General features: G+C 38.7%; 1 protein-coding gene across 1 annotated transcript in view; it reads left to right on the top strand.

The window, feature by feature from the left end:
- The window catches only part of RIT2 (Ras like without CAAX 2), a 178,911-nt gene extending 156,769 nt beyond the window's left edge, over positions 1–22,142 (top strand). Inside the window, exon 5 of the mRNA XM_057398574.1 lies at positions 20,969–22,142. Coding sequence (XP_057254557.1) covers positions 20,969–21,190 — 222 coding nt within the window. The 3' untranslated portion in view covers positions 21,191–22,142. The remainder of the gene's footprint in view (positions 1–20,968) is intronic.

Genomic DNA, 22,142 nt, shown 5'->3' with positions numbered 1-22,142 from the left:
GCAGACTGACTGAGCAGAAGAGATCTTGTTCTCAGGCATCAGTGTCTATAGAACACATACATTTATTTAAAGCAAAAGGGAAGCAAGAGAGACAATCCACAAGGAGTCAGGAGTCAGCCCTCTTTTAGACCTTTCATGTGAGTAAGCAAGATCACACAAAAGACTTTTATGTATTATTACAGCTCACCTCTCTTTTCATGGGTCTCTGTAGACTAAGCTCACCGATCCCTAGGCTGTGTCTGATTGTGGAGTATGTAATCTAGCTCAACACTGTCTACAGTCTCTAGATACTGCTATAATAAAAAATCCACCCATTTTCACATTGTGCTTTACTTTAGAATCAAGCTGTCTTTAGTCCAGTTTTCCTGTACTACTCCGTCCCTGTTTTTCTGACTGTTAGAACAACTTCTGTATCACACTGCTATTGAACCAGAGTGGATAAAAAAAAAACAACTCTTTTTCATTTCATAAAATATATATTATTGCAGGGATGAGGCCTTTAGGACTGTCGTTACTGTGAAAGACTTAAAGAGCTCAGTCTGTTTGCCTTAGTAACAGGAGGTTGAGAGGCGACTTGATTGTAGAGTTTAAATACCCCAGAGGGGATAGAGATGGGGGCAAAATTCATGCTAATGTTTACTGTAGCCCACATTGAAACAAGCAGCCATGGCTGGGAGCTAAATTCAATTTCAGTTAAAGCCTGTTTATATTTTCAGCAATGCTTCACCATTACAGCATGCCATCCCAAAAGCTTCTCCTTCTCGTCTCCCTCCTAGCAAGGTTAGATACCTCCCTTTTCAGATGATTTTTAACACAAGGTACTAATACAAGTGAAACTCTATAGCCTTTGTTACTGTTGAGGAGGTCTGATTCTTTAATCCTACCTTGAAGTCTATAAATATTGTATATTATGTCTACGTATGATATGCATTTTAGACTGTGGTAATGAGAAAAATACAGAAGCAGATTATATGCCTCTTGGCACCTCTATCCTTAATCTTTGAATAGAGGCACCCACAATAAATAAATAGCTACAATATGAGGTTTAATGAGGCCAAAACTTTGTGAAGTGTGGCAGTGGAAGAGTCTGCTTACTGGTATCATTAGAGCTATTGATGCAAGTACAGTCCTAGAAGTCAAAATTCACCACATTTGCTTTGTGGGAAAGAGGCTTTTGCTTTGAGGGAGCTATCTGCAAGTCTTAGAAAGCAGATCTACAGGCTGTGAAGACACTTATTATAACTAGTTTTGTAAAATGGGTGATTGTCAATTTCTTCCAGTGACAAAGCAGCAGCTTGCTTTGTAAAAGCAGAATGGTTCATAAAACACCTTTTGATGACTGTGTTATCCTAAAACCACAATTACTTATAATGGGAAATGGAGGGGAACATGTTTTTATGTTAAGACAGCTCACCAGATCCAGAGATGATTTGCATTACCTCTAAAATACTTTACTTTTCTTTCTTTTCTAGAGCTACATGCTTCTATCTGAAAAGATGGGGGGGGGGGGGGCAGGGAGGGAGAATAGGCAACTGAAAACACTTCTGCAGAATGCATTACAAAGAATGCACAAAATGAAAAGAAAATATGGCAAAGGTGAAATCTGATAAAAGATTTAATTGGGCTACCTAATTGCCTCTGTCAGGTTTTGGGTTGGGTTTTTTTTAACAATATGGATGACACCACATGGAAATGGCCAGATACAAGTGAGTGTCTTTTTGACCTTTGTTTGGTTGATTAGGTTTTCTTTGGGTGACTGATGACTGTCATTGATTTTAAAGTGACTCTGATGATGATGTATGAGTAATATGTGGGCTTGATTTTCAAAAGCACTTCTTCTTGGCCTCACTCTAAATATCATAAGTCAGTAATATAATTGTAGTGAAAGCAAAGTTAAGCTACTGATGAGTAAATGAAAGAAAAAAAGTATATGTACAGTAGATTTTGGGATATTTTTTTTCAGGGAATATTTAGAAAGCATCTCTTATTTAGAAAAGACTGTATAACCTGACCTTTGAAAATTAGGACAAATTTGCAGTTCTCTAACCATAAACTAAACAAAAGCTTCCTCAAAATAGATAGCTACTTTTGAAAGCATTGACAAGACATGGAGATCAAAGAAAAAGGAAGGTAACACTCTCAAAATATATGTTAAATTTTGCTTCAGTAATGAATGGGCATTGCAGCTATATGCTCACAGATCTGAATTCACCTTTCATAAACGTGAGTGAAAGTAGGTTATGGTATTCTCAAGGATGGCTGGACTTGCTAAGTATTTCAACAACCTGCTACTTTCTAGCACAAAATTAAAGAAATTATATTAATGAGACTGTATTAGGCAGACTGGTCAGTCAGTACATTTATGAATCCCTGAGCACTGTGGAAGAGCACTGTATAGTGAGGACTGCCAAAGAAATTATATTGCCTGGGTAATTACTTAATTTTTTTTAAACTTATCTTTCAAAAGATGTGAGCACATTTAGGCATCATGGAGGTACTGAAACTCACTGGAATGTCTGTACTGAAGAATTGTTTGGAGAAATGCTGTGAAAACATCCCAACATAGAACCTTGCCAGTTTAATTCAGATCCATCCTCATTATAATGTCTAGCTTTTTTCTAGCAAAAACTGTCCAAGTCTGCCAGATTCTGACAGTACATGGGTTTTTCACTGTACAGACTCAGACAAGATGCCAAGCTTATTTCTGTGTGGCACCCATATGAAATGAAGTTTGAATGAAAAGACAATACTCCAACAGCCCCCTTAGTCCATGGTATGGTAGATAAACTATCCACCCCATAGACTAAATAAAAATAATGAGAAATCTATTCACTCTACAGGTAAACAAGTGTGACATTATACTGTGCTTTATATTCAATTCAATACAGCTTATTAATTATTTTAAGGATGACAGTACAGATCGAAAAATATTTTATTTCCTTCCATCTATTCCTCATTATCCAAATCTGCTTTGGATACCTATCACTGGATTTGACAGGTATTGTAAGATTATATCATATAGCAGATTGATATAAAATTTAATTGGATATCTGAAGAGTGCTTTGAACTTGAAAGAAGATATGCTATATAGCATATACTAGGTGGTATATAGAAGTATTATGGAATGATAGAAAAGGTACAGATTTGCTCACAAATTCTTGTCTCTTCATCCAAAAGCAGTCTGTGCATACTTAATTTTACCTTTTTAATACAAAAAAAAAACAGTGAGCACTTAGTTTAAAAAAACACAAAATCACACATCATTTATGTGTCTCATCTCTTAGAAAAAAAGTATAGCCCAGTAGTGGATTCAATAGGGCTGATACAGATGATAAATAGAAATAGAAAATATTTTAAAATGACTTAATTATTTTTAGTTATATCTGTTTTTTTTTTTCTTCTGCCATTTTTTGTTTTGTCTGTTGTATAATGGAATTCAACATACTCTCTTGAGAATGACATTACAACTGTGTTGCCAGAGGCTAACAAACAAGGTACAGATGCTTAAGGGAGATTAAAAAAATAAAATAATATTTTACTGATGATAAAAAAACACCAGTAATGTCAGGGCAGCATCCATGTTCAGTGCTTTTTTTTCTGTGTTAAAAGAAGAGCTCTCCCATATATGGGGCAGTTACAGTTTTAAACACATAGATTTTTGTTCCGCAGGTTTTAGTGTTGGGGAATGTGATAAAGCAGTTTCTGACAGATTGCCCTGAGCATATATATGATCTTTCCAACTGCTGCCTCTACGGTTCACTGAGAGGAGATCAGAAGGCCTGAGGTTGGCAGGTGGCAATGCAAAGCACACAAACGAAAGGGTTGTCTTTAGCGGCTTTTCTCTTTTTTTTTTTTTTGTTTTCCTCTTTTTCCCCCTCCTTATCACTGGATTTTAACAGTTTGGCCTGTACAAATCCCCATCTGCTCTATCACTGTCTCCAAAAAATGGCACTTAGAAGCAAGCCTGTGCAGTTAATTCATACAGAAGCCTCGAGGCATTGGATTATTGGAATTAAAACTGTGCCGCTGACCATCGTGGGTCATGAACCAAGCTCCCCCACTGCACTTGGAGCTGTACAAAGGGCTATTCGTAGAGTGGGGTGTCTGGAGCAGCACAGCTTCATGGCTCCTTGCCATGGAGTGTTTAGTGTCTGTCAGCCCGGTATTTCCACATGGAAATTGACAGTTTTCACCCAATATAGCTGAGAAGTCATAATCGCACATTAATAAAAATAGGGACAATCATCCAGCATTTCATAAATCAGCCTTTTCTCCACTGTGTTCTGTATACCCGCAACAGATGGGTTCATTGAGATGGGCCAACAGAGATGGGTGATTTACTGGCAAAAAAATTATGACAGCTGGATTCCACACACATACAACCACACACACACTTAAATTTAAGTAATTTTTTAGAAAAGAAGGGTTTGGTTCTGACCCCACCAGGCAACAGCAGTTGGAACAGCATCAATTTCCTAAGAATATTAGGTATTACCTTTCCATGTGCTGATCTTTAACATTTTCATTAATGACCTAGGCATAAAAATGCAGGAGTATACTAACACAGTTTGCTGATAACACAAAGTGGGAACATTTTCTACCTACAAGAAACAGGATTGTTGTAGAGGAAAACCCTATGACCCAGAGGAGTGATAGAAGTGGAATTAAATGAAATTGCAAAAAGTGCAAGGCCATGCCCTTAAGGACTAATACCAAGGCAGTTTACTATAACACATCAGCTGGACGACAGGAGAGAAAATCTTGGATATATCAGCCACTTGCAGGGTGATTATAAGCCACAAATGCCATGCAACTGTGCATAAAATAAATGTGACTTCAAGAGGTATTCAGAGTAATATGTTTATCAATGGCATGGAAACATTGAAGGTATTATAAAAGTGTAAGTAAATCTTTGTAAAGATTACCTGTAGTTGTTTATTGATGATGATGACAAATTCAAATTTGGATAGGTGCAGAAAACATGTATCAATTTGGTCCTATCAGAGGAAATTAAAGGCAGCTTAATTGCTCTAGCCTGAGTAAATGAAAGTAGATAAGTACCAGGCTATGTTGATAAGGAGCAAATGGACATTGTGAGAAATTTTGAGGAAGGGCCATTTAAAGTAAAGAAAAATGATGGGAAAACATCTAATGGGTATTATTAAGTGTCAAGGAACGCATTCTGCCTATAAGTTAGGTGATTGTTACTGATCATTTCTTGACAGTGCAAAAGCTCCCTCCCCTCCCTTCCCCTCCATTTCCTTTTCTTCCTCTCCCTTCTCCTCCCCTCCCTCTTTTGAATGGGGTACACAGTGTCATTGCCAGAAACACCGAGAACTGAAATAATCACAAGGATCACTTAAAGATCTGTGTCATTCTCCTGAGTATCCTCCGCAGGTGCTATGGTACTTATTTATCTGTAGAGTGTGAATAATTGATTTTGTTAAGTTAAAATTAGAGCAGTTGCCCTTAATCAGCTTCAGACCCACAACCCAGATTGTACAGCTTAATGTTTCCTTGTACAGCTTAATGTTTCCCTATGTTTTCCCTTTTTTTTTTTTTTCTCAGTTATATCAATTGATTTGACAGATAAAATCCTACATCTCCATTTCTTCTTGGACTGTACCAGGGAGTGTTAAAATAGAGTTCTAAATATAGCTTTTCATATACCCATAACTACCAGCCCTTGTAGGGTTATCTTCAAAAGATAATTCTCTTCAGTAAGTATATTTGGGGTTTATTCATGTTATTTTCTAATAGGTTTGTCTTTATTCATGTTATTTTCTAATAGGTTTGTCTTCTAATTTTTTTGGCAAACTTTCAGAAAAACTTCTAAAACACTTGAAATTGTTGCTCTAGAATGATTAAGCTACAAACTTATGTAACAGAGGAAGAGAAAGGTAGGAAGAGATGCTATATTTCGTATACTTCACTTGAATACTTTAATTCGGTATTGAAAACACCTATAAATTCTGGGTTGTTAATGTTTTATCTGTAAGTATGTGCTACTCCAACTGTAATCTCTCAAGTCCATCTCTTTGCTCACACAAGAGCCCAGTACTTTCAGGCAGGTGGAATGCCACTGGGATACATCTTATGGTCTCCTGTTAGTAGTGCACTCAACCCGCTGACACCCAGCTCAGCAAACTTTTGTTTTGGTTGTACCCAAGAAATATGGAGGAACAGAGATCCTTACGCAAGCCAAGAGAACTGTTACAACTCATGGACAGTTAAATAATTGTATTTTCTAAGAGTAACTCTGTAGATTTCACAGGATTACATGACTTACCAATGCACCAAACACTAGTAACAGAAAAGAAAGTGAGTCAATATTGTACACTTTATCCCTAAAAGACCAAAGAAATTGAAAACTGTTAAACCCTATTGTGGATGAGCTATAGTGTAATTTTCATTTAAGCTATTTACTCATCCCATCGGTAAGGTTTTTATGCAGTCTGAAGTGTGCCTCACCATCAGATTATGAAGTGCAAAGTTCAGCATGTGTTCCAGATTGAAAGCAGTATTGAATAGCAGATATAGATCAAAACAGCTCATCTGTCACTAGAGACATCATAGAAAAATAACCATTGCCATAAATATCAAGTCTATATAAGAAAACAACACAAACCATTTTTTTCATGGATAGGTCTCGGTGTCCAGAGCTGTATATGAAAAGATGCAGCAATTCTGGATTAAAAACAATATTCTCTTGGATCATTTTAAGCCATCTGTGGTTTAAGCTGTTCCCTTCTTTCGCTGCCCTCTTTTCCCCAGTTTTTATTTTGTGTAGTCAGGTGTACCACCTGGTCAGAGATGGATGACTGCTTTTTTCCAGACTGTTTCATTAAGGCCTGAAACGAGGTGTAATAGGAATTTTTTTCATTTACTTCAGTAATTCTGTTTCATTTGCTCAACCCTCTTGCCCATATGGCATGAGAATTGAATACTTCTACTCCATTTTTCACTGCGTAGCCTGTAAGGCTGTATGCTGCTGTCTTTGATAATATGTGGTGTACTTTCATTTTGCACTTTTTTTGAGTATCAGTAAAAGAAAGAAAAATCATCAGAAGTATCTAATCGAGCTTTTCAAACATGAAACAAAAACCAAAAACAGGCAAAGGCAGAAAAAACGTTGCGACCCAAAATCTGTAATTATCAAAAATCTCCACCTGTCTATACTTAACGTGGTACAGAGTTATATTTTATTATGTTTATCTCAACTCAGCAATTACATTTTCATTTAGATTCTTTGAATAGCTTCGGAAGAAGCTTCAGTGAGGCTGAAATAAAAGGGGGCTCAGTTGCTGAGCGTACACTCCAGTTCCTGGATAGGACTGTAGATCCTTTGCTGATGTCTTTATTTGTAAGTATCAACACCTGAGATAAGAAATTCAAAGCTAAATCAATTGTGTCACTACATTTTTTAAATCTCAGCTGTTTTAAAAAATGGATGATTAGTTTATGAAGCAAATCATCCTAAAAAGCCATGCCCTGGCACATGGAAGATAAGAATGTGCCCAGGAACAGCTAGCATAGATTTACCAATAGCATATAATGAATCACAAGATGACTGAGTTCTGTAGTGGCTTTCAGAAGACTGAATTCTGTGGAAAATTACGTTTACCTTGACTCTTAAAAAGCTTTCAGCTCAGTCTCCTGTACTGTACTTGTAGCCAAACAACTGAGACACGGTTTGGATAAATAGATTACAAAGTGGAGGGGAATTAGCTGGACCACCAAGGTCAAAGGTCTGTGATGAGAAGTACAAAGTCCCCCTAACAGCAAATTACTAGTAACATTCCTCAGATGTTGATTGCAAGGCAGTATTCTGAATATCCACTAACAAGTAGATTCTCGGATGGAAGGTATCTTCATGAGAGGTACTTACTTGAATGGTGTGGTTGATACACCGTCAGGGAGGACATTGCCAGACTGGGGAAATGGTCTAGCAGGAACTGCATGAAGTTCATCAAAAGCAAATGCTAAGCCTGCACCTGGGATGGACAACATCATGCAGCAGTACCACTTGAGAGAAAGGAAGAAGACAGGGAAGTTGTGGATGAGTTGACATGAACCAGCAAAGTGCCTTTACAGTGAAGGTGGCCAGACACGTTCTGAGTTGTATTAGTAAAAGTGTAGCTAGCAGGTCCAAGAAAGTGATCCTTGGACTTTTATTCAGCACTTTTGGGAATTTATCTAGAATTTTGAGTCTATTTTGGGCTTCACATTTCAAGAAATAACTTGCTGTGCTGAAGGGAATTCAGCAGAAATCCCCAAGGAAGTCTTGGGGATAGAGGACAAAAAGTAACAGGAGAGGTTGAGAGACCTGAAATTGTGATTTTTTTTCAGCCTGATGAATCATCTCGCTGTCTTCAGCCACCTAATAATCAATAGATTGAAGAGAAAAACAGATTTTTCTTGGAGGTGTACAATGAAAAGATGAGGAGTAAATAAAAAAGTATTGCAGCACAAGAAAATCATATTAACAATGAGAGATTTTTCTACAACATAAGAGTGGTTTAACAGTGGAACAAATGCCTAGAGATGCTGTGAGATTTCTTTCCTTGGAAGTGGTCAAAACTCTACTGAACATATTAGTAATCTGCTCTAGGTGGAACCACTCTTCCATCCTGAAGCATGCTATGAATATTCGATTTTTATTTATCTCTTAAGTAGAATATATTGAATTCCAGGCTGAAAATAATTGTCAGCCATAGCAACTCCCTCTTCTCTCTGAAATGTGATATACATTTATTTTTCCAAATCCTTTTCTCAAAGGTACCATACTTACCCTCTTGTTAATATTCCTTCCATGGAGTACAACAAAACTTTACCACAGGCAGCTGTCATTTTCTAAACCATTTAATAACACTCATTTTATTTCCAAGGGTAAAAAAATAATGGGGTGATAACATGTCCTGAATTGCTAGTGACAGTAACTGTTAAGGCTTCAAGCACTTACTGCTTTTCACCAGATGTTGCTTTTAGTACCAGTAATTTTATTCCTCAAACCTAGGCTTAGTTATGTATTTAAGAAATGCACATTCACACATGCCCTAGGTAAAATGAGCCACAGCTTTATCAGTGGTGGACTGAAAAGTTTATTACCCTGGATTAGAATATAAATTTATGGCCATAGTTATGATTTGGGATCCCAAGGTGTATTAATACAGCATGTTTTACACATCAAAAGAGTATCTGCATAATTGGATGGATACATGATGGACAGAGGAGGTTAAACAGATGCTTCAAGCAAGGAGTTTCTGCCATTCTGTTAAAAGTCTGTTGTCTCGTTCTGTCCCCAAGATAGCACAATAAAGATCTAATCTATCTTCCTCCCCTCCTCTACCCTTCCACCTTCACCCTTCTGCTTCTACTTCCTTTCTCTTCACTATATCCTTTCCTTTGTGGCAATAGACAAGAATGAGCATCCCAGCTAACCTCACTGTCCTCAGTCAAAAATTCAGGTTCTGTTAAAAAGCCTACTAATTAATCCTTGAGCATCATCATTGCTTAAATTTATCAGGGGACTGGAGCACCTCCTGTATGAAGACAGGCTGAGGAAGTTGGAGCTGTTCAGCCTGGAGAAGAGAAGGCTGCGTGGAGTATTCTCTGGAGTATCTGAAGGGGGCCTGTAGGGATGCTGGAGAGGGACTCTTCATTAGAGACTGTAGTAACAGGACAAGGGGTAACGGGTTAAAATTTAAACAGGGGAAGTTTAGGGTGGATATAAGAAGGAAATTCTTTCCTGTTAGGGTGGTGAGGCACTGGAATAGGTTGCCCAGGGAGGTTGTGAATGCTCCATACCTGGCAGTGTTCAAGGCTAGGTTGGACAAGGCCTTGGGTGATATGATTTAGCGTAGGGTGTCCCTGCCCATGGCAGGGGGTTGTAACTAGATAATCTTAAGGTCCTTTCCAACCCTAATGATTCTATGATTATAAGTTTCTGTTAGCAAAGTATCCAAAATGTCCTGGAGATGTATGCAAGAAAGTTTGGGGCTATATTCAACAAAGTTAAGATTCTGTCAGCTGTTAGCTATTGCTTTTGTTTACTTTAAGGTGCTCAGTCTTCTGAGTAAAAATCAAAGCCCACAGGCAGCAAATGCAGAAGGGTTATCCAAAGATACTGCCTGCCGAACAGGGAGCTTTGCCAGCAGGGCCTGCTAACCACATATGTATGAGCAAGTTACCACGGAAACTATCCAAGTGCATGTTCTTAGCCTGCAGCGAAAGTGAGGTAATTTGAGTGAGGTTAGTAGGCAATAAGAGAGCTTGTTATGTCTAATTAGCTAAATGCATTCTTACAGCTCTTCCTACCCACTGGCCATTTAAAATTTTTAATTTTTCTCCCTCAGCACATTCATTTCTCGTTGTTATCCCCTTCACATGCAGTTCTTCAGACTCAGTATTTTATTATGCACTGTCCACACTGGTGGATGACAACACATGATGGAGCTAAGTAGATGCTCCTTATACAGCTGTCATTCCTGTTTTAATGTTCCTATGTCATGGGCCTCTCTCTTTCAGTGCTCCTCTGACAAAGGAAAGACTTTGCTCACCCATGAGCTCTCCTTTCAGCACGTTAGAGAGGAGCTGGAAAAGAAACCTTCAGTGAAGATCCCATGATCTTTTCAGTCAATTCATATTCTATAAAAGTGTAACATTTTGCCTGATTGATAATGATTGCCTAATATTGATATGGGGAAGATCAATGCCTTTAGTTTAATAAAGATACTATGTAAGTATTTCCCATAATAAGATTGTTTGACAAACTTTCCCAATAAACTTCAAAATTATTAAACCCTCAAAATTAATTACGTTTTCCAGGAAAAAAAATGCACAACCCAGCTCACCACTCCCATTTCCTGATATAATATCCCTGTCTCATTGCATTGAGAAACTTTTTGTTTGAAAAGGAACCCAAGTAGTGAGTGGAAAAGTGAAACATTCTGTAAATTGTGCAAAAAGCGCTTTGTTACATCATACACTTCAAAATGTGCTTGCTTCAGTAAACTTCCAAAAAAACCCCGAAACCCTAAATTATTCTGTTGCAGTCCAAATCTCTATAAATCCATTATATATTCTCTCTCTGCCTCACTCCTTTTGAATACCCAGTTCAGCAGCATGGACAGAATCCCTGAATCCGTGCAGATGACAAATGCTTGGAGATGAAAGGAGGAGGGAGAGATTTGTTGCAATTTTCTTTTTACTGCCAGGAGTCTAGCATGATGTTCTCTGTCTGCCTGCAAGCTTTGTCTGGAAATATGTTTAAATGTGAAAACAGTATGCTAGAATATATGTGTATTGCACTTCTCATGGTGTGAAGCAGTGTGTGGTGTCAGGACACACAGGACTGTTGAATTTGGAACAGACATTTTTTGTGACATTTTTATTCCAGTGTTGGAAACTCGCATTCAGGTTAAGCAAAGCGGGAACTTCCAGAGCTTAATTCCAGTAGTGTATTATATGGATAAAAATGAGACATTTAACTGAACACAAACTTAGGCTCAAAAGGCTATTTCAGTTCTGTGAATCACCAGTATTTTTATTTGGTTGTGTGTGGGTTTTTTACTTACATTTGCAGTTCTTTGTGGCTATACATAAAAACATATACAAATAAATGTACAGCTGTTTCTGCCTCTTTCTTGTTTCTATTTAGGTCTTTGGATTTCTTTCTGTTTTCCTTCAGATTTCTTGAATGACATTTCCCAGTGTACAGCAGACAACTGGAAAATAGGACACTGGAAACAGAGACTGACTTCTACCCTCTTTTCTTATCTCCTCATGTCAGTGGAGTGTTTTCAGGACAAAATATTGCTGTTAAGAGGCTGTGTTACATCTTCAAAGTAATATAATGACACAGACAATTGCACAGGTTACCAGGTATTAAGTGGATTTACTTAGTACCCAGTCTGCATAATTCCTGAGTCTAATGAAGATCTTAATTCAATTGACGAGTGGAATTTTAATTTCTAACACGTAAATCAAAATAGGCTACATCAGTCTACATATAGATAAAAGATATGGGGGGTGGCTGTCCTGATAGTTAACTTGTGCTCACAAAACCATAGAAATCACTTGCCTTGTTAAGAGTTCAACCTACTAACTTTCTATCTGCTTAAAAAAAAAAAGGCTGAAAGGCACATTTGCAGCTTCTTTCACATGGAAACCTTTTAATAAGCATCTGTTGTTAGCAGATTATAATTGTTTTTTTGTTGATGTTGTTGCTTATGAAAAATTGAAAAGATTTTCCTTTCTTGTGAACCTAAAATTGTAATTCTTATTTTTTTTTTCCATAAAAAAGTCTGTATTCTTCATTTAGGTATTCCAAGCTGAACTGACATAGAAACTGCTTTTTGCAACTATCTTATAGCCATCTATAGCAGAGCGTTGCAATCAAAGTACCTTTAAAGATGATGGACAATTTAGAAAATTGTCAGATCTCTGAAAAATGCTTTGAGCAATTGACCCATACTTGTTCATCTTGAAGACTGATGCTAAGGATTTAACACTTCCACATTCTCTTCAAATTAGACCCAGAGCTATTGCTGACTGATGCAAGATCATGTGGCTCTGAGTATCCAATTCAGTCAGATCCTGAGGCCATCACTCTAGGAGCATTTCCTGGTATAAAGATGCTTTTACCCACTCATCAGTCTTGCTTTTGACAAAGTAAAGCCAAGAGTGCAGTCTGTAGTAGAGAAGAACAAGTTCAGAGTCTAACCTGCCGACAGCACCCTGACTCCATGGTGATTTTTGCATGAAATGAGACATTAAGTATTTAGCATTACATCTGTGAAATAATGAAGTAACATTAGCAGAAGTTGGAAACAATAGATCTAGGAGCATCGTGTTTTGCTTGCTTTGCAATTAGCAGCTGCATGGAGAATGTTTCTCTTTACTCAAAACATTTCCCCCAAGCAGAAATGAAATTTCCTGGAGGCATAGATCGTGTGTTACAAGGATATTGTGGATCCAAGGTTTGAAGAAAATAAAAAGATCCAAAAGGGAGAGAAAGACTAGGCAGAAATCAGTGCTGAGCAGTAATATCTATCTCAAAAGATGCTAAAAACCTCCAGTAATTATTATTCAGTATGAATCGGCCTTGCATTAAGATTTTTTTCACAAGAAAAAGAGTGAGACAGATGTATTTCACAGAATAGCTAGTAATAGAGTTTTCATATAAGAATGTAGCAATGACCTTAGCAGGTCAGAGAAAATGTCACTCTAATCTAACAGTGGTCAATGGTGAAAAGCATAAGAACAAGTGTTTGTTGATGCTTCATGAGATTACTTTCCCAGCCCCTAACAATTTGCAGTTCCCTAGGATCAAATGAGAGTATCATTCTTCCTGCCTCAGAACAGAAAGTTTAAGCTGTGTTTTGTATCCTGCCTCACTGATTAACCAGGCAAGAACTGCATAATCTGGGACAGAAAAATCATTTTTATTTTCCTAGATTTTTTTTTTCTCAAGACTATTGTATAGTTTCCTTTAAAAATAGCAAATTAGTTTTACAATTCCACAATTTCCATTCTCCATCCCCTAAAAATAATACACAAAGCTCATCACAGAAACTCCAGGCAAGCCTATTATTTTCTGCATTGCTAAAACTGCATTTTCCTTCCTGTCCAAATACAAAGGCCAGGTTATGAGGGGAAGGGAAAGAATATCTTAGCCTCTGTAATGTAGAGGTTGGAACAGCTTTGGACATGAGGTGTGTAGTACTGGGCCATGACATTTTCATGACAACCAGTCTGTCAGGGTGTAAATTCACACAGCAAAACCACATCTTCTCCATGGCCCAGGGTGCTAATCCTATCTATACCCATGGCTAGACTCCATTCTGGTCACCAACAATTCTTAAGAGTGAAACCAGCAAAAAGTATCACAGAGTGGCAAGGCAGGAAGGAAAACATGGAAAACCCTTATAATACCCCCAAAACAGTGATTAATTGTATGGCAGCTTTTACCTCATCTAGCCTTGTAATTTGGAAAGCCAGCAAAGCTGAGACTGCAAAATTGCTTGCCGTGAAGTCACAGTAAGGTTTGTTCAACTAATTACTTCTGAAGACTTCCAAATGGTTTTAAGAGTAATGGTGCTGACATGAAATTATCTTCTCACATTTCTGCAGCACATTGCTCATTTACTGCTCAGGCTGCTGAAAAGAGGTGTCTGCTTCGCCAGGGCTGAGATAAAAAATAAGGTGCACATGTTTGGTTGAATGAAAAATGCTGGTTTATGTCAGCAGAAACCAGTTGTGAATTCTAGTGGAATCTTGGCCAGATTGAGTTGGTAGCTGTAATGTGTACATTTGAGAACGGGATCATACATAATGGCTAAAATATTTATGTTTGCAGAAAGAAAAGTTTCAACATTATGTTTTTAAGAAATAATTTACTTCAAAATTAGTTTAAAATTCTGAAACAAAGCAGAATATTTGTGTTGAAAGAGATGGAAATGAGGTTTTAACACCGAGGATTTTTGTTTTACTTTGGCATTTACTATGCATTTGTTTAGACTTAAAGCATAGTCATATTGAATGTCTGGCCATAGAGGAAACACTGGCTCCTCTCAAAGTCTAGTATTCAACATTTCTTTCCACCTGAATTGATTTCCACTTGATCTTGTTTTTTCTCCTCCTTTCAGGGATGTCATTGCTTAGTGGCAAGACTATGATGGGCAGTTTATAAATGTAAATATCTGGGGAAAGAGAGAAAGGGTAGATGGACTTAGAACATTTTTCTCTTTTAAAAACATATTCCATGACAAATATAATGTGAACAAATAAGAACAGTGGTACTTGTCTTAAAAAGACAGAAAGATTGATTTTTCTGTTTTATCTGGTTCTGCTCAGGTTTTTAACCCCAGCCACTGCTGTAATATCCAAGTATTTGAGCCGTAATATCCAAGTATTTGAGCTGTAATATCCAAGTATTTGAGCTTTGACCTGAACAATAGCATTTCACACTTGGAAAGATCCTTATACCAGCCTCTAGAAAGTCTCTGCCAACATGCCTGTTGATACAACACTTGCCCAAGGAAAAAATTAGTAACTGTCAAAAATGACATAGGTATAATAGACCTGTTTTCAGTTTAGTGGATTGGATTGCATATTTCTCAACATGGGATTCAAATGCTTACAGTGAAAGCCTTTGGCTCTAAGAAAGGCAGGTGGCAATATAGGAGCACAGCTCAGTGTTCAGTAGCCCTAGTCCCATCTATCAAATTACAGAGCTTGACCTTGTCCAGATTACTGTATAGGTCCCTGATGCTTGTCAGTGCTGGGTGGCCAGGGACCACCTAATTTATTTCTGCTACCTTAGACATGGAGTGGTGAACTAAGACTAGTGACAGTTGGCCAGTCCAGGTTGTTATTCATGAATAAGAAAACCCTCAGGTGCTGTGAGGAAATGCATTCAGCAGAAATCCAGTGGTCAGTCCTGGGATTAAAAAGAAATATCTTTCATGTCATACAGGCAATAGCCACTTTTGGCTATTTTCCAGAATGGCATTCACTTTCTTGACCTATGAGATGACTTTTCTGTTTTTCTCTTTATAAGAGAATGAGGAAGTTGTGAATACCTTTGATCTCTTTAGTTTTTTTGTGTATCATATTATATGTTTTCATCTGTACCAAGAGCTTATTATGTTTGTTGTGATACCCTGCAGGAATGGACTGTGATGGGAAGAGACCCAAACACTTGTGTGCATTCTTATGGATTGCCTGCATGTCTCTAAACTGATATCCAGGTGTTAATACACAACGTGGCATCTGGTTCTTGTTTTCTGAATGGGGCCTGTTGGGAAACATCAAAAACCCAGAAGAGTTGGAGGGAAAGGACATGGAACTTTCCGACACATTATTCAGAGTACACATGGCTTTTCCTACTCCTTTTATTATTTACTGTGGTGCTGGTCAAACAAGGCTGCTCAAAGTACTGCTTCCCTCCCCATGTTCTTAAACAGCTATCTTTTGTTTACAGCTGACATAAATTATTGCCTGTCAAAAATACAAAACTTGATTAGAAACCCCTGGAATTCCTCCTGTTAGCCTCAGTAGGTTTTAGATGAGCACTCTGCAGAACGATATGTGTCCCCTTCTGTCTCTGATTAGTGATCAAGATCTGTCTTCAAAAAAGATAATTCACAAAATGAAGCTTTTGGATCTATAATTATCACTCTGTTTGCCATTTCAAAATTAATGACGAAAGGGTAGAAATCTCTATCAAAAATTTAGAAGAATCCTTGCAACCTTGCACTCTACCTGCAGGCTCCAGGCCTCTTCATGGCAAACTGCAGTTCCCAATCACAGGGGAGAAACTGCAAAAAGCCATCTCAAATAGACCATGCTGTTGCAGGGAGGAGTGGCACAAGAGGAAATGCATTGCTTTCCTGCATGGGGACTACCATACTCACCTTGGATAATGCTGTTGAGCCAGAATCATAGAATCATAGAATAAACTAGTTTGGAGGATACCTTTTAAGATCATCAAGTCCAATCATTACCCAGCTCTGCCAAGACCACCATTAACCCATGTCACTAAGGGCCCCAACTACACTGTTAGTGAACACTTCCAGGGACAGTAACTCCACCACTGCCCTGGGCAGCCTGTTCCAATGCCTGAGCACCCTTTGTGGAAGGAATCGTTCCAGTGTAAATCTCCCTGGCATTCTCTTTTTTATCACTTGTTACTTGGGAAAAGAGTCTGACCCCACCTCAGTACAGCCTCCTGTCAGGCAGTTGTAGAGAGTGATAAGGTCCCCCCTCAGCCTTCTCTTCTCCAGACGAAACCCCCAGGTCCCTCAGCCGCTCTTCATCACACTTGTGCTCCAGGCCCTTCACCAGCTCTGTTGCCCTTCTGTGGACCCTCTCAAGCACTTCAATGTCTCTCTTGTAGCGAGGGCACCAGAACTACCCAGTCGGCTAGTATCATCTCTGTAGATGAAGTCTACTTTGGGATGCTTCTGTTGCTGCCTAGACCAAAGGAGAGACAAAGCTGTACAGAAAATAGTCTGATCTTGATGGAGATTTTCCAGCTAATGACAATCCAAGGAGGTAGACTATTGATCTGTTTACTTTATTTGCACTTTGTTTCTCAGATAGATATTTTTATGTTCTGCCCATAGGGTCCAGTGATTGCCAGTGCCTCCCCACCCACCATCCAGCACAACTGGTTTTGTGCTCTCCTTTTGGTTGTACAGGAACTGACCTTAGTGGAGAACTGGCTGTCTTAAAGGTGGCAGCTCATTCATCACAGCTTTCACAGGCTGTCAGCATTGCATTTAATCTCAGTTGTAATTTTCCAAGGGAGGTTTGCAAACGCCACAAACAGAATCTTAATGCTATAAAATGCGGTTTGTAGACAGTGAATACTTCCTGTCTGTATGAAGCTTTGCTGCATTCCAACTGCCCTGAACTATCCTGACATGAAAAACTCCCAAATTCAGCCTGAAGCCCCATGGTCCACATACTGCTGTAACTGGTATGTCTTTCCTCTCAACATGTATGTGCTTAAATGGGCTCTCAGAACCATGCACTTTGCAACGAAGATGTCAAGAGACTGTTTTCCTGGTGCTCACATATCATGTCCATGAAGTTTCTTTGCCCATTTTATGGACTTTTCTTGCTCTTTTGTTATACAGCAAGCTTCACGCCCTGCTTCTGTAAGTCCTGATCCAAACTCTGCTGAGACAATCAGAGTTTTTAAAGCTTGGATCAAACTCAGGAAGCTTCTGCCAGCTCTCAAATTTTCATTTTTCATTATCTTCACTGCACCAGTCTTCTACCTTCATTCCCTTCTTAAGCTTTACCTGCAAAGGAACGAGCTAAATTGGAATCAATATATCCAGAATTATACTCTGGGAAACAATGCCAGATTCAATCATGGAGAGTTACTCTGAATATGAGATATAAAGCTCTGCTTCCTAGATATATATTCAACAGAATGACTTCGCTGCCTGACCTGTCTGTCCATGTCATGCTGACAGACAGATCATATCTTCTGCTGATACAGACCCATGGAAGCTGCAATTTGTCAGCACGTCCCTGAGCTGTACGGATCTGGGGTGGATTTCTGTGATACAGTTTCTCTTCTGGCAATAAGATGGGAACAAGGTAAATCCCCGGAATTATGTGGGTGTCAGCGACCTCATCAAGGGTTTTATCCCTTGTTTTTCATTCCATAGGTGTCTAGCCTTTTGACTGGATTATGAGCAAAAAGCAAAATGTGTATTTTTCCTCAAGACATTCCTCTATATTTAGAGTTCCTTCAGCATGAAGATTAATTAAATTACCATAGCTATATTTTCATTGGTGCTGGAAGCAGTAATGGTAATTATGACAACATTAGATTTCAGAGAAGCCTGTTTTCAGCCTTGAAGCTGAAACGCTTCAGCTAAACATCCTGAAATTGTTTGTGCCAGGTGTCCTCCACATGCTGAATTAGTTAATAAAATTTTCCCAAAGCAGTTAATCAGTTCCTTAGGGTAAGATTTAAGAACAATACCATCCTTTGAAACAAGCTATTGCCATTAATAACTTTAATGTTGTCTCCGTAATATGGAAGGAATCCAGAGTCCAAAACCAAATTTTTTGCTGCTTTTTATAGAAATCCAGCCAAGTTACAAGCCTCCAGCCACACAGAGGCTGGGAGGAAGTTTTCCTGCACAATTTATTTCCCCTGAGTATTCTCCACTTCTTACAGCTCTTCGCAGTCTTGTTTCATTACGAAGTGCAGCATGTCTTCCCTGCAGTTGTTCTTCCTTGCAGGTGGAATAAAACAGTTTTGATCCTAAAAAAAGACAAAAAATAAAATAAAAAGTTGAATAAAGAAGGAATTACATGGCCGTAGACTAGATAGTCACTGAGCAAAAGGAATGGCAATATTTTATATTTGGGTGTTGCTGTGCTTGCACCCTAATTGCATTTATGAACTTAAAATTCGTTAGCATAAGGATATTTCAATTTATGTGTTTTGTTTTGTTTTTTTCCTTTAGGCAATGAATGTATGAAATCTTCGCTGAAACTGCAGCTCTGTGTAATCATTTGCACAGAACTGCAGTGTCTTTAGCAAAATAAAATAAAAAAAAAATCATCCTTCAACTCAAACAAGGCATAGCAAGGAAAAACTGATTATAAAGTCCAAAATAGACCAAAATAGTCTTCTATCCAGACAATCAATTTTTCAATGGTGCCCAACAGACATTGAATCACACATTTTGCTTACACAGCTGCCCAGAGAAAAACATGGACCATATTGCTACCCTTCTCCTTTTTTCTAAAGGTTGGCAATTATAGCAGTTGTAAAGTAGTAATTTTTCATTGTGTCAGAGAGTACTGTTCAGGATGGCATACAACCTCCCTGCTTACCCTTACAATATTCTTAATTAAGATTATACCTGTAACATAGAGGAATAATCCTAGTAATGTTACAACATTTGTGATTCAATGCAAAGGTGATGGGGAGGGATTTTGTGGTCTGTGTTATGCAGGTACTTGTTTGGTTCAGATTTATCTCCAGGCTGGAATGAACTGACTTTCTGTTTCATCCCAAGTCCTGTTTATCAGTGTGTCCAGCTTTACAGATAGATGCCAAAAGTGCAGTGAGGTGATGTCACAACTTTAACATAAAGGGCATTTTGCTCATGTTTGTATTTTAACACCAGCGTTTGCTTCCCTAATAAATATAAATGGCACTTTGGATGCATGCTGGTTGGGTGCATGCCAGTTGAAATATGAAAAACAACCAAGATCAGTCTTGTGGTAGTAGAAATTAAGACTTTTCATAGCTGATTTTGCTGATTCTGCTGATTTTGTAGCCTTTCACAAGGCTGTCTAAAAGTAACTTTTTGCCTTTTTGCCCAATGGTTGGAAAGTTACTTGAATAAATCATGATATCCAAATACAAATGAAAAGAAAAGCTGGAATTTCTGATCTAGAATTTGGATATACACCATACCTGTCATTCATATGGTTCATTCACTTAGTTTGTTGTTCAAATACTGAAAACAAATGATAGTCTATTAGCTGGAAAGCTATCTTAACATTTAGAAGCGCATAGGGTTTGCTCGTTTTCCTGCTGACTTGTTACATTACTGGAAGAGCTCTCAAAGTGAAAGAGTACTTGAAGTTGTAGCCAGTGGCAGTCCTTACGGTAAACATTTAATGTCTGTTTGAACCACACATTGGTCAGTATGCTGAACAGCCTTCCATTTAGCAGGTAGGTCAAATGCCAAGCGGTAACCAGTATAGAAATTTTAGGAGGAAGATGCCTGTTTCAAAATCCAAGCAAATTAGAAGAAGATTTACTTTGGTCCCCTCTAGATTGATGATGATTCCACCCCTTACATTTTGTCAAAATACAGACACATTTCTTCATGTTCTCTGAGAACAGTAAGTACCTGAGGTCACTTAAAGAAGATGAACTGAAAAACAAATAGGCTTTGGATCTTTACAGCCCAGGCATTAGCTCCGTGACAGGATTACAGGCCTACCAAGACCAAAACACTTAAAGGCACTCTCAGAAATTAATGTGACTGAGAAATCTTGAGGTATGAAAGCTGGTGTGCTTGAGTCACCTTGCCTTCAGGATTAGGTTAATACTGAATAGGGATTTTCTATGTAAGTCTTTCTGGCCATCTGTTCCAGTCTGTGCAATTAAGGTACCAGCATTATCAAACTACAGGATTACTGCATTAAAAAGAGGAAATACATGGAAAAAAGTGATGCACTAGAATTAGGGGAATAACATACCTGAGCACATGAATACTGTCAATATATTCTGTTCAAACATCTTATGCCATTCTGATCCATTCACTCTTGAATCTTCTCTCTTGGAATATTTTTCCTTTAAAATTAAAAGTTTGTGATTTTTAAGATCCAGAAAGTCAGACTATGTCTACTGTAACGTTCTCATGTTGCTTCATGCTCTGTACATTAGGCAGTACTTATGGACTTTTCTCTCTAGGTCTCGACTGAAGAAGGAATGAGCTTAGCCAGAGAGTACTCCTGCTCCTTTTTCGAGACTTCAGCTGCCCTCCGCTTCTACATCGATGATGTCTTTCATGGACTAGTGAGGGAAATACGAAGGAAAGAGTTCTCACTGGTGGAGAAGAGGATAAGGAGGAAGGATAGTCTGTGGCGGAAACTGAAAGGATCCCTGAAGAAAAAAAAGGGAAGTACAACCTGATGGCAGTTCCCTGTGAGCCACCCATCAGGAGCTGACCACAGTGACCCAGAACAGTTCAAAAAGGCATCATTGACATAGCATCTTCCAAAGTAGGTCCTGGAGCATTTTCCCTTCAGCCTTCATGCAGATGTAGCTCCTTGAAGGCCCAATTCATGGTTGCCTATGGCTCCTCTGTATTATAAAGTCACTTAGCACACCCTTTCATCTCTTCTCTGCAAAACTGAGTGAAGAAAATGTGGTTTTTTACTTGTGATCCCTGGCTGGTCTTCACATGGTAGGAGTTAAGCTAGTGTACAAGGCAGGACCAGCTTCCACCAGCTCTAGGAGAAGGGGTTGCACTTACTGCCTCCTCTCTACATGCTTTTCACTATCCCAAAAATTAATAACATTGATTTCAGTGGACTTTTTGAGTATTTAAGGACTTTAAGAGTTGACTTCCAGCTTTGCATTCTAATATAGGTTTAGGGTTAGACTGTGCTCAGCCCCCATGCCCATGTCTTTGTGAATGTGTATGTGTAAAGCAGGCCCAGGGGAATGCTAATGGCTTCAGATTTTTACCCAGTAGATCCCTATGCTCATTGTGTCCTTATCATTTAGCATGAAGGGTTGGCAAGCATAGCACAAGTAACACACACCAGCTGTCCAGAGGCTGCGGGGCTACTGCTCTGTCTCCTCTGCACATTACTCACCAGGACTGGCTAGCAGATGTGAAGATGTCCTGGAGACATGCAGTGCATTAGAACCATAGAATAGTTTGGGTTGGAAGGGACTTTTAAAGGTCATCTGGTCCAAACCTGTGCAGTCAGCAAGGACATCATTAACTAGATCAGGTTGTCAGAGCTCTGTCCAGCCTGACCTTGAATGTTCCCAGGGATGGGCCATCCACTGCCTCTCTGGGCATCCTGTGCCAGTCCCTCACCATTGGACACACTCCTACATCCCACCAGGAGCA

The sequence above is a fragment of the Pezoporus wallicus genome, unplaced genomic scaffold (assembly GCF_028554395.1).
Source record: "Pezoporus wallicus isolate ANWC-B61680 ecotype Strahan unplaced genomic scaffold, APGP_CSIRO_Pwel_v1 contig_8473, whole genome shotgun sequence".
Lineage (NCBI taxonomy): Eukaryota > Metazoa > Chordata > Aves > Psittaciformes > Psittacidae > Pezoporus > Pezoporus wallicus.
The sequence above is the reverse complement of the archived record's forward strand: the minus strand, read 5'-3'. Positions and strand labels throughout refer to the sequence as shown.